This window comes from Cynoglossus semilaevis, chromosome 18 (assembly GCF_000523025.1).
Source record: "Cynoglossus semilaevis isolate Cse_v1.0 chromosome 18, Cse_v1.0, whole genome shotgun sequence".
NCBI classification, from domain to species: Eukaryota; Metazoa; Chordata; class Actinopteri; order Pleuronectiformes; family Cynoglossidae; genus Cynoglossus; species Cynoglossus semilaevis.
The window spans coordinates 2,011,640-2,023,943 of record NC_024324.1 but is presented as its reverse complement, the minus strand read 5'-3'; the positions used below and the strand labels follow the sequence as shown (position 1 = coordinate 2,023,943).

Below are 12,304 nucleotides of genomic sequence, written 5' to 3'. Positions count from 1 at the left end.
GGAGCCGCTCTTCACTGAATTCCCATGGCGGCGGCGGCAGCAGCAGCAGCTCCAGAGGCTCAGGACGAGGAGGAGGAGGAGGAGGAGGAGGAGGAGGAAGAGGAGGTGCAACACGCACTCATTAAACACTCCTTGTGTTTCTGTGGTTTCACTTGATGTGAAGACGCGACGCTTAAATGGATCCAATTCCAACTAATGTCTTCAATAATGGCTTGTTGAACAACACAGGCGGTTTGATGACTAATAAAAGAGACTTCTTTCCACCCTGGCCGTCTGTGGATAATGATGCTGCTGCTGCTGCTGCTGCTGCTGCTGCTCTGTGGTCAATTAGAGGGACAGGGTCTGTCCGACCCCTCCCACCCACGGACTGAGATCCTGCAGATAAACGCGCATGTTTAAAGCTTGTCACAGTTCCAGGTCCATCCCACAGTCTTCCCCGGCACAGGGGGGGTTGAGGAGGAGGAGGGGCAGGAGGAGAGGGATGTGTGGGGGGGGGGAGGGGGTATCCCTCTGCTGGGGACAGATAGTAAGAGCTTATTTTAAACCAGGTGTTCTGACTCTGTAACCAGGAACAGGTGTTAGAACAGACCGTCATCTGATGATGATGATGATGATGATGATGATGAGGAAGATGATGATNNNNGGGGGGGGGGGGGGGGGGGGGGTTGCCAGGTTTTTCAGATGAGAAGTGAAGTGGCTGTGGAATTAATTCAGAGGGAAACGAGAACATCTGCGATGAGTTCAGTGACAATCGTCCAGGTGTTGAACAGACGACGTTACTGCACCGCTCCTGTGGCTCAGTGGGTGAGGAGAAGGAACGCCTGTGTGGAGACAAACACACGTCCAACGTCCACCTCCAGTTGGTGAAAGACACTGAATGAAACAAGCCCAATTCTGTTTCAAATGTTTGGACAAATAGCCAGGTGGCTGAGTGGTGGGGCGGGGACCAGGACCAGGACCTGAACCTGGACGTCACTGTTCACACCAACATTCACACTACGGTCAGTTTAGAGTGAATCTGACGTCCGAAGACCCTGGAAGAGACCACCAGTTACTACTGGGGCTCAAACCCTGTAACCATCTTGCTGTAAGGCAACCTCACGCACCACTACTCCACCGTGTGGCCGATGTGTTAACATTGTTATATCATCAGGAAATAAAACAAAACTGTGACTGAAAAAAAATTTTTTTTTTCTTTCCTGGCCTGAAACAGATCTGTTTTTCCTCCTGTGGCATCTGCGTTCAGAGGAGCAGCTTTTCTCCTCCGTCTCAACCGTGTCAAATCCCATTTCAGTCCGAGCTCAGTGATTTTTTTCCAAACTGGCAGCTTTTCAGGAACGCTGCTGCAGCCAGAGCACTTACGTGACTCAGGAGGGAACACAGTCGTCGTCGTTGTTGTTGTTGTTGTTGTTCCTGCTCTGATGACAGTGATTATCTTCAACAGGAGAAAAGAATTTCATGATGAAAATTACAGTAAAAGGATATAAAAAATAAATAAATAAATGTTTGATGGAACTGACATTATGCAGCTTGTTGGAGAAAACAAAACAAAGTTGGCGCCTCAGATGTAAATGTCGTCTGTGTCTCTGCAGGGCTACAGACAAGGGTCAAAGGTCAGGATCACAGGACGCCTCAGCGCTCCCACCGTAAAGTTCACCTCCTCCCGATCGCCGACTCTGCACGTCGCATCGCTCAACATCTCTGAAGCAGAAGTGGGGAAATAAAAGGCAGACGACGGGGTTTGAAGGGAGGAAGGAGAGAAAAAAAAACTGGTTCAAAGGAAGAGATTTTTACAGCTGGAGAAACGTGGTTCAGGGAAAAGTATCTACCGAGAAAAATAAAAAATACATTTATATTTCTGAAATATATATGTATATATATATATATCTTTTTTTTCATGGTTCACTGATACTAAGTCTAATGTGATTTCAGTGTCACTTCAGATTAGATTAGATTAGATTACGTCGTTACAGGTTACCAAGCAACAAAGAGAAGAACTTGTTCAAACCAAAGTTAAAGAAGTGCAGGGATCGGTACTGGAAACCAAAATAACTCCAAACTGTTTGTAGAAAAATGGCACAAAGACAACATCGAGTGACAGATATGGGGGGGGTCGGGCATGAGGGGCGGGGGTCAGACAGTCTATGACCCTACTTTTTTTATTTTTTTTTAACCCACTTTGCAGCATCACAGTCTTTTACAGAAGCTCCTCCAAAAAAAAAACAACAAAACCCAGAAATGAAACGGTGCCTCATTAAGACTAGGCTTCAATTCCCACGAGGACTGAGTGTCTGTGTTGGTACTGGAAAACAGGTAGATCAACACACACACACACACACACACACACACACGCGCTGCTGTTGAACTGCTTCAAAACAAAACATTGACTTTCTGGAGTTAATTACGGTGAATAAATAAAAAACCTGTGATGATTTATGCTCATTGTTTCCGTTTCAATAATTAATAGGTGGAATTATTCATGAGCCTCACAAACCCTGACACTGGGACTGGTTTCACAGGGAGCTGAGGAGGAGACAAATGGACACAGCGCTGGTTTCACAGGGAGCTGAGGAGGAGATAAATGGACACAGCGGCAGCTGGATTTACTGTCCGCAGTGCCTTTGAGCAAGAATTAAAAAAAAAAAAACCATCAGCATCACCTGCACCTTCTCCAGGAGTTGACAGCTCAGTGAGGAGACAGTCGCAGGAGACAGTTACTGTGTTCTCCTGGGGCTGTGGGTCCCTAACACCACCTCCTCCTCCTCCTCCTCCTCCTCCGCCTGCAGGCAGTAAAGAGACAAACGGGAAGATTCATGCGCCTCTAACAGGAGTTTGACGTTAAGTGCAGCTCTGCAGCGACAATAAAAAAGAAACTGGAACCTCTGAGAAATGTCGTGGTATGGAGATGAGGGGCCGCAAATCAAAAAACAAACACAAGACTGAACTGAACGAACTCCCCGGAGACGTCTCTGCTCCGCACCTCCACTCCCGTTCCATTGTTCATCATCTAAAGTGATTTGTCATTTCCTCCAGAGATTCGACCAATCAGAGAGTGTGTTTTATTTAACAGCAGCCTCCACAGTCGGAGGCTTTTATTCTGAAGGGCATGTGGTCAAAACCCACTGAAGCCACGAATAACTGTGGTCCAAGGTTAGAGTGGGCTCTGGACACACACACACACACACACACACACACACACTCGGCCTGCGTCCTGAGCTGCCATCTCAAACCCAGCTGACTCGTCTGGTTTCTCTCGGCTCTCGCTCAGCAGAAGCTAAAGGACATTTTTGGAGCGAGTTCAAAACCGTTCAATCATATTTAGGAAGTAAACAACAGCAACCGTCAGAAGAAACCAGTCCATTACACCCGGCAGGAGGAAGAGGAGGAGGAGGAAGAGGAGGAGGAGGAGGAGGAGCCTGGCAGTGAGACTTCACTGACCTCCTGTCTGTGGTCCCAGAACCTCCTGGACCAAATCTGATCATACAGTTAAGGAGCGACGGTCTGGTCTGAAATGTTCCAGTCTTCTGCTCTAGTTTCAGTGTTTGGTCCAGGGACACATCAGCATGTGGATGGAATACTTTACGTAAAGATATAAAGTGTATTTCTGTAAATCTAAAACACCGGTTTGAAGCTGGTGTTGTGACTCAACTTCCTGTTTTCACTAGGTGGCGTTCCACAGGGTTCACTTCTGGGACCAGTGTTGTTTTAACTGGGTCCAAATTTAGCATTTTTGTTGCTAAGGCTAATGTTTGTTCTCTTAAAAAGAGATAAATGTAACATGTTAATCTTAATGACTTTGATGTGAATCCATATCTGAGATAAAAGTTTTAGCGAATCGATATGAACGGATTAAAAACACAGGTGTGTACTGGTGTGTAGTACTCAGCAGTACACAGGTGTGTAGTACTCAGCAGTGATGGTTTCTGTCACTGCAGGTCATAGACTGAACTCGACAGCAACTATTAACTGAGCAAGGTCACAGCAGGGGGCGCTTTATGACTGACCTTGACTCCTGTGTGTGGTGGGGTGGACGTGTATGTGTGTGTGGTGGGGTGGACGTGTATGTGTGTGTGGCGGGGTGTGTATGTGTGCCTGTCTGTGACAGCCATATGGGTTCCTGTCAGATGCGTCTGATTTCCTTTGTAAAAAACGACCTTGTGGCATCTCGGTAAATCAAAGAGGTCTGTGGTTATTCTGGTCTTAATTTGCAGAGTTATTTTAGACACAACACAGCAAACATGAGTGAACATATATATATATATACATATATACATATACAGTATATATACATATATATTGCACAGGTTTGTGTTTTTCTATAGTGTAAAGATAGAGGTTTGATGACATATTTCTACAATTTAAGTGTTAAGTTATATCCCAAGATTCCGACTAACTCTGAGATCAAAGTCAAAATTTGGAATTTAAAGTTGTAAGTAGCACACAATACAGACATGTTATTGACTTTGATGTCTGAAAGTCATTATTCTCTTGATAAAAGGCATTGCTTTGAAATCTGAAAAAAATCTGAAAATATTTCCTACAATTTTTCACTAAAAGAAATAGTCTTGACTTTGATGTCAGAGATGAAAGTCATCATTCTCTTGATCAAAGGCAAAACTCAGAAAAAGCCCCTTCTTGTCCCTAATCCCCCTCTGTATCACCTCCTCCTCCTCCTCTCCTTTCACTCCGTTCTTCTTTTCAGTCCTAAATATAAACTGCGTTCGTGTCATTGATCCTCAGCTGTAACAAATACCACCGACTGTTTCTGTTCTTGTCTCCATCATGTCCTCCAGCTGTGAGGACACACATGTTCCCTCTACAGGAGCCTGGCTGAACAGGAAAAATGCAAAGATTCTTTTTTTTTTTTACCTCCGTTTCCTGTCGATTCTCTTTCCTTCCTCTTTTTCTAAATATAAACTCAAGAACACGTTTCCATCTGTGAACGTCGAACGTAAATCCTTAGGCACAGCTTTAGTGTTTGTTATAAATCTGTGTAAAGAAAAATAAAAAAATAGAATTAGTAAATTGTCATTGTGTTTTTTAAGTCATAAAAATTCAACAATTCAACAGCGGTGATAATTAAACAAAACTATTGAATTCAAATAAAATTCGTCATAATATATAATATACCAACACAGTGATAATATGAATCCATACAAACTATAATTAAATAACATTTAATTTCATCATAAATGAAAAGGACCTCTTCCTCTGGCGCGTCCCGGATTTGTCCACTGGGTGGCAGTAAAACACTTCTCTGATTTTCTGCCCTGTATTTCTCTGCTCTTTGCAGACGTAATGAAACCCAGATGTTAAAATAGAACAACATTGATATCGGTGTAATATGTTTAGGAAGGAAGGAAATGTGAGGCAGGTCTTAAAAAAAGGCAGCAAAAAAAAGTCGAGGATTAATTAAACGTCCATCATCTTTCGACACACAATACATGCAGATCCATGTTGCTGCTCCTGGTGTTTCCATCTTTTGGAGAGTTTTTTATTGTCTTTTCACCAAAAATGTTATTATTTTTTTAAATTGATTTTTAGCTTGTTAAAACAAATCCCCTAAAAGTTGTGGACCAACTCTTAGGGGATGAGGATTTGGAAGTTGTCATTGATGCAACATATAAAGTATCTCCATAGAAGTGAGGTTTAGATGGAAGATCTGTCAGGCTGCAGTAAACAAACCACGAAAAACAAAAAAAAAACTCGTACAAACAGACTCCTTCTTCATTCTTCTTCTGCTCTGCTGGGAGTTGTTTTATTCTTGGTTTCCTTTTTTCTTTTTTTTTCCTTACATAATTCCCCGTCGTCCTCGTCCACCTGTTGGCCAGGATGGACCGTTGGCAACTTCCAGAGCTCGGAGACAAACAACAATGGCGTGATTTAAAAGTGAAGTGTTGGCGTGATGAGGCCGTCAGCCTCCTCAGCTGCGTCTCCAGCACAGTTGGTGTGGAGGAGACTTCACCACCTCCACACAGCCCTGCCAGGAAGCAGCGAGTGCACACTCACATGTTGTTGGATGGTGGCGCTGCAGCAGCAGCACGTACAGGTCAGGGCAGAGACGTGTTTGTGCTTTTCTGGGTTGGCTTCACCATGAAAACATTCAACATTCGCTACATCATCCGTGAGTGGAAAACAACTCCTCAGCAGTCTGTCGTGAGACGAATAAAACATTAGATTAGAAATAACATTTAAAAAATAAAGTTGTAGCTCAGGAAAAAGCTAGAGGTTAGCCAAAGATTAGCCTTTTTGAGATTTCTTCCATTTAGAGATGAAAATAATCAGCTGATAAACCCACCACGATTAAAAATCTAATTGTAATCTTATCAAATCCAAACTCAATCACATTTTATTTTTAATCTAATTTTATGTTATGAAATCTAACGTAATCTAATCTAATCTTGTCTAATCTAATCTAATACATTTGGACTGAAAATTGAGCTCGATGCTCAGAGGGACAACCACGACCACGTAGAACCGGTCAAAGGACCAGCGTTGGACCCAGAGCCAGACCTTTGACTCTCCTTATAAAGCCAGTGACGTAACATTGAAGCAAAACATGTGAGAAGACTTTGCTGCATTAAATAAATAAATTTTAAAAAATCTGATCATTAATATTGAATCTTTACACAGACGGTGGAACTGATCTGAGATCTGTTCTCTGTAGAACAGACACAGAGGAGAGAAAATGATTTATTTTTACTCTTTAAGTGTCGGATGTGCCATTTGAGAACCAATCAACACGTCCGTGTTTACACTGTGACTGTAACCTGCTGGTAACTATGGGCAAAAAGAAAAAAAAAGAAAAAAAAATCTAATAAAGGACTCGTCGTCGTCACTCCGCATGCGTAAAAGCAGCGTCTGCGTCTGTTGTGCCAAAGGCGAGTGTTCAAAACCAAACTCCGCAGTTTGTCCGTCCGTCAGAGTCGAGTGCGTCCTGATGACGACGACGCAGCTCTTTTTACGCACACGGCTCCACGGCTCCACAGCGACACGACACCGTCTCCAGAGCGGCTTCCTGTCACTTCACCATGGCTCGGTGTTTGGCACCGTCTCTGCGCTCAGCTCCAGGCTGCCCGCGGCGGGCGCGCGTTTGACTTCAGTTAAAGAACCGCATTTGACGCACGAGAATCAAACCGCCCTGAGTGGACAAACACTGCAGAGTTGACCGTTCCTTTTATTTTATTTTATTTTCTTCAAGGTGTGACGATCGGAGATGGGGAACATCACGGCTCCTCCGCAGCTCAACCAGACTCTGGGAGTTTGGACGGACCACAGCCTCCAGTACAAAGTCACCGGCAGTTTGCTCCTTTTCCTCATTTGCTTTTTGGGCATCGTGGGCAACGTGATGGTGATCCTGGTGGTCCTCACCACCAAGCACATGAGAACTCCCACCAACTGCTACCTGGTGAGTCTGGCGGTGGCGGACCTCATGGTTCTGACGGCGGCGGGTTTGCCCGCCATCGCCGAGGGCGTGTTCGTGTCCTGGGTGTTCGGCCACTACGGCTGCCTCTGCATCACCTATCTGCAGTACCTGGGCATCAACGCGTCCTCCTGCTCCATCACCGCCTTCACCATAGAGAGGTACATCGCCATCTGTCACCCAATCAAAGCGCAGTTCCTCTGCACCTTGTCCAGAGCCAAGAGGATCATCCTGTTCGTCTGGGCCTTCACCTGCCTCTACTGCACCATGTGGTTCTACCTGGCCGACCTGCAGGAGACGGTCTACGACAACGTCACCATCGTCACCTGCGGATACCGAGTCCCACGGAAATACTACATGCCCGTTTACTTCTTCGACTTCGGCGTCTTCTTCGTGCTGCCGCTGCTTCTCTCCGCGGTTCTGTACGGACTCATCGCCCGGATCCTCTTCCTCAACCCGCTGCCCTCTGACCCCAAAGACAAGAAGAAGAACGGACACAGCGGCGGCAACAACAACCACAGCGGCAACAGGACCATCAGCTGCAAGAACTCGCGACACTCCAGCTCCACCGCCACGTCCCGCAGACAGGTGCGTAAAGAACAGGGGCGTGAAAGAGTAATCCAGGGGTCGCTCTGTATGAAACAAAAAAATCGAATCGAAAAATCGAAACTGTTAAAGTTATTAATATATTTTTGAAAGATAAAGAAAAGGCTGTGTGTATTTAAAAAAAAAATCACATGCCCTTTGCAGTACCTCCATCGACCACCAGGGTTAGCAGACTTCATAATGAAAGAAATGCAATCTAAATATGTAAATCAAAACAAATCAAGTTGATATTTACAACATAGTAGTAAAAAAGTAGGAGAAATAACCAGTCTTGACCACTAGAGGTGCCCATTGTGCAGCTAAATGCAGTTCTCCTAACCCTCACTGTTGCCCTCTGCAGGTGACCAAAATGCTTGCCGTGGTTGTGATCCTCTTTGCCACCCTGTGGATGCCCTACCGCACCCTGGTGGTGGTCAACTCCTTCCTGGAACAGCCCTACCTCGACAACTGGTTCCTGCTTTTCTGCCGCGTCTGCGTCTACCTCAACAGCGCCATCAACCCGGTCATCTACAACGCCATGTCGCAGAAGTTCCGCGCCGCATTCCGCAAGATCTGCCGCTGCAGGAGGAAGGGCTCGGACAAACCCGCCACCTACAGCGTGGCGCTCACCTACAGCGCCGTCAAGGACACGTCGATGGTGGAGAGCACCGACCACTACACCACCGAGCTGGAGGAGCTGACCGTCACCGACGAGCTGCTGACGGAGCAGAAGGTGATGTTTCCCAACCCGTGTGTTTACGGGAAGGTGGATTTCAGTGACGCCTGAGACGGAAGGATTAAAGACGTGGACAATGTGGCTTTAATGTGTCCGTTAAGTGCGAGGGCGGTTTCTTGATTGCCCGCTGACCTTTTCAGGGGGCAACCTGCTGCTGCTGTAAACACAGATTACAGCCTCTAATGTGTCACAGCTTCATCGTTGACGCCAAACACGCTCTCTTTTATCAATAGCGATCCACAAACACGGGCAGATAAGTGCTGCCCAATCACACGGCTCCTCGCGTTTCAACGGACCCTTGAAATAAACCGTGAGTCCAGATGATTGTCAACTGATTGTCAACAGTCTACCTTCAAGTACAAGATGCTCCGTAACATCGTGTCATCAAGGACCGAGCTCATTGGCTGCACATGGACGTCAACAAACTGTACCAACCACAGAACTAGTCAGTGACGTCACCAAAAATCATCAACCTGAACTAGAAGACATTTCCTTCAAACTGCAAAACAACATGACGTCACTGTCTTCTGGACCATCTAACACAAACTTTTCTGGATCATGCTTTTTCTTTTTCGGAGGACTCTCTGACTTGCTTGCTAACAGCAAAGCACCAGAGCATCACCAAGTGTCAGCCCTGATGCTGACATTCTGTCTAAAAAAAAAAAAATCACCGATGGACAGACCTGAAACTCTGCCTTTAAATCACTGTACATATCCTTCAGTAATTTAACCACGCCGTCGTTTTTTTCCAGAGTTTTCATTGAAAATCAATCCATTTATCTCCAAAATAACCCATCACCTTTTGCAGGTGTTTGCCCCCCCACACCCTCTTCCCTCCCCCTCTGGTGTTCCAAGGCAGACGGTCCATTAAAGTATGAGTCAGACCTTAATCTTTGCTAACAAAACAGGTCGTATTTTTCGGTGGTAAGGACAGGATCCAGCCTTCAGGGCTCTGTGGAAACTCAGATTAGAAGACTGAGCTCATGTCGTTGTCTGGAGTTTAGTGAACATAAAAAAACTGCATTAAAAAAAAACACATTTAAACACTCCACGTCCATCTACTCTATGTCAGAAACATAAAACCAATCATTATTTTTTAAAGTACATTTTACTTTGTATTAGCCTTGAAAACGTCTCTACTTCTTATCAGGTGAACTCATCCAGGTCACTTCATTAAAGAACATATTTTCTGAGAGTAGCCTTGAAAACCAGCAGTAAGTTTAAAGGTGAAAAAACAAATGGAAATTTTTCTTAGGAGTAAAAAAAAAAACAGGTTTGACTTTATCTGAATCTATTGGAAAAAACTTTCCTTGTATCTATTAATGAATAACTAAAATATTTCAGAGACCAACTGCAGGGTCGAGACCCACGGAAGTGACACAGAAGCTGTTTTTGTATCTCTTAAATAAACATTTTGTATTTTAAATGTAATTTCTTTTTTTTTAATTTTGGAAAAAAAAATGGTTTCTCAACAAACTAGAACATTTTGAATATTTTTTTGGAAAAAAAATTGAGGGGAATTTTTTTTGGTAAAATCCTAATTTTGCATGTCATGTGGTCATATGGTGAAAATTTATGATGGAAAATTTTGGGGGGAAAAAATTCAAAAAGTTATCTTTTCTGCATGTTTCTCATCAAATTAGAGTATTTAGAAAATTCTTTAAGAAAAAAAAAACAAATTTGAAATATTGTTCCACAAAAACCAGGAAGCAGATTTAAAAATCAATCTCATCTAAGATTTTGGATAGTGGATTTCATGCTATAAATAAATACTATAAATAGTGTAAAAAATAAAACTGCTGCATACTACTTCAGTATTTAAATAATTGCGCAAATAAATTTAAATAACGACCCCCAAAAAGCAAAATCAAATCATTATTGAAATCTTGTCCCAGGCTGGATGTGAGGTGGTTGATGCTGCGGGGCCAAAAGTGGTCCCCAGGCCGGGAGTTTGGCACCCCTGCTGTGCACCCTTTACTGTAAGACACGTCGTATTAAAACTATGACACGTTAAGTTTCTTCAGTTAATGTTTGTGAGAATAAACTGTACATAATGTCACTCAGCTGTAACATAAAGATATTTAATGTCTGTGTTTGATCACATCCACAGTTTTGCTCGTCTTGCTCTGTAGTCGTGAGCGTTTTCTGTCGCCATCTGTGACGGCGGTTGATTTTCCAAACACGCAGTGGAATCATTTTGGCCGCAGCCGTTCACTGGCGTCGACTCTAAAGCTACAGTGTTGGTGTTGACAGTGTACCGGCTCTGGATATCGTCACGTTTGTGTGCGTTCCGTGTGTACGTGATTGTTATTTATTGTAACTTATGTTGAGGAGAGAAACGACGTGTATATATTTACGCCCGCGGGCGTTCTATATTTTGGTTATGATATTGAGATATTCTATTTAAATAAGGAACATTTTAACCGTTTTTTCGCCTCGTGACGCCGTTGATTGTTGATTTGTACATTTTATCCTTTTGTGTTTGACAATAAAGCTGTTGCGAAAATTTGAATTTTATTCCAATTTATCTCATCATTTATCACTGTCGGTTTCATCTCTTCAATTTTGCCATATATATAAATAAATAAATACAGCTGCTAAAAAACTTCAGATTTTTTTATATACAAATTTTAAAAACTTCAACGCTGCCATTTTTAGTTTGCCACTTTGCTCACAGTAATAAAAAAATCCTGCAGTACCACTGCTGTCCAGCAGGGGCTGTGTTCACAAACGCCTGTAAGTATTGTCAAAAACTGCTAACACTCGAACAATAATCTAGTAGGACTGTGTAGGCTAACTGCTAGCTGTTTTACATTGGCCTGTTTTTGACTTTAGGCTAAAAAAAGATTTAAAGGAAATACTCGGAGATAATCACAAAAATGGAGATAAAAGCACAAATCAAATCAAAAATGTTTCTTTAATTAACTTGAAGCTAATCTGCTCCTGCTAGCAGTTAGCTGAACAATACCAATTATGGTTATTTTGGCCTGATTGCCCTAAGGTAATGAAATAAATTACCTAAAAAAAAAATGGTTTGCTCGAATAAAATGGCAGCATTTTCGAGAAGATATCGTACAAAAAAATAATAAGAGTCAAAGGCTCGTACATTTTGTATTTTTCTCTTTTATCTCTTTTATGTCGTCCTTCTACTCCTATGCTGTATTAGAACAGAAGGATAAGCGACGGCGTGTGTGAACCTCTGATCTCATCATTGTTCCATCTTGACACGTAATAACTGCATTTAAACAAGACACCATTTCAACCTGGGATTGAAAATGGAGTCATCATTTCAAACCAACATCACTCGTTATAAACGACCTGAGAGCCGTTTCATTTTTAGAGCTAATTTATAGCCATCGCATGGGAGAAAATAGAAAAAAAAAAAGACTGAGCTGAATTTCAACTGGTGCCGTACAGCGTTTCTGAAGTGTAAATAATGATCAATCCACTCCCCCCCCACTCCCTCCCTCCCCCACCATCCTCCCGTCATCGCCTATTTTTCCACTGAAGCAGCTCTGAGGTCACCTCCAGCCTCTGAGGGGGAGAAAGGCAATAAAACA

General features: G+C 43.4%; 1 protein-coding gene and 1 long non-coding RNA gene across 2 annotated transcripts; one reads left to right on the top strand and one right to left on the bottom strand.

Annotated features, from left to right (window-relative positions):
- Window positions 1–649: 649 nt before the first annotated feature.
- On the bottom strand, window positions 650–6,423 carry LOC107989946 (uncharacterized). The gene is made up of 3 exons (XR_001761455.2): window positions 4,870–6,423; window positions 1,521–1,701; window positions 650–1,435 (listed from the first exon to the last, which is right to left on the bottom strand). It is a non-coding gene; the product is annotated as an uncharacterized LOC107989946 (long non-coding RNA).
- Window positions 6,424–6,623: 200 nt separating this feature from the next.
- trhrb (thyrotropin-releasing hormone receptor b) lies at window positions 6,624–11,774 on the top strand. The gene is made up of 2 exons (XM_008331057.3): window positions 6,624–8,011; window positions 8,370–11,774. The coding sequence occupies exons 1-2, from the start codon at window positions 7,217–7,219 to the stop codon at window positions 8,793–8,795; spliced, it is 1,221 nt and encodes a 406-aa protein (XP_008329279.1). The 5' UTR covers window positions 6,624–7,216; the 3' UTR covers window positions 8,796–11,774.
- The last annotated feature ends 530 nt before the right edge of the window (window positions 11,775–12,304 follow it).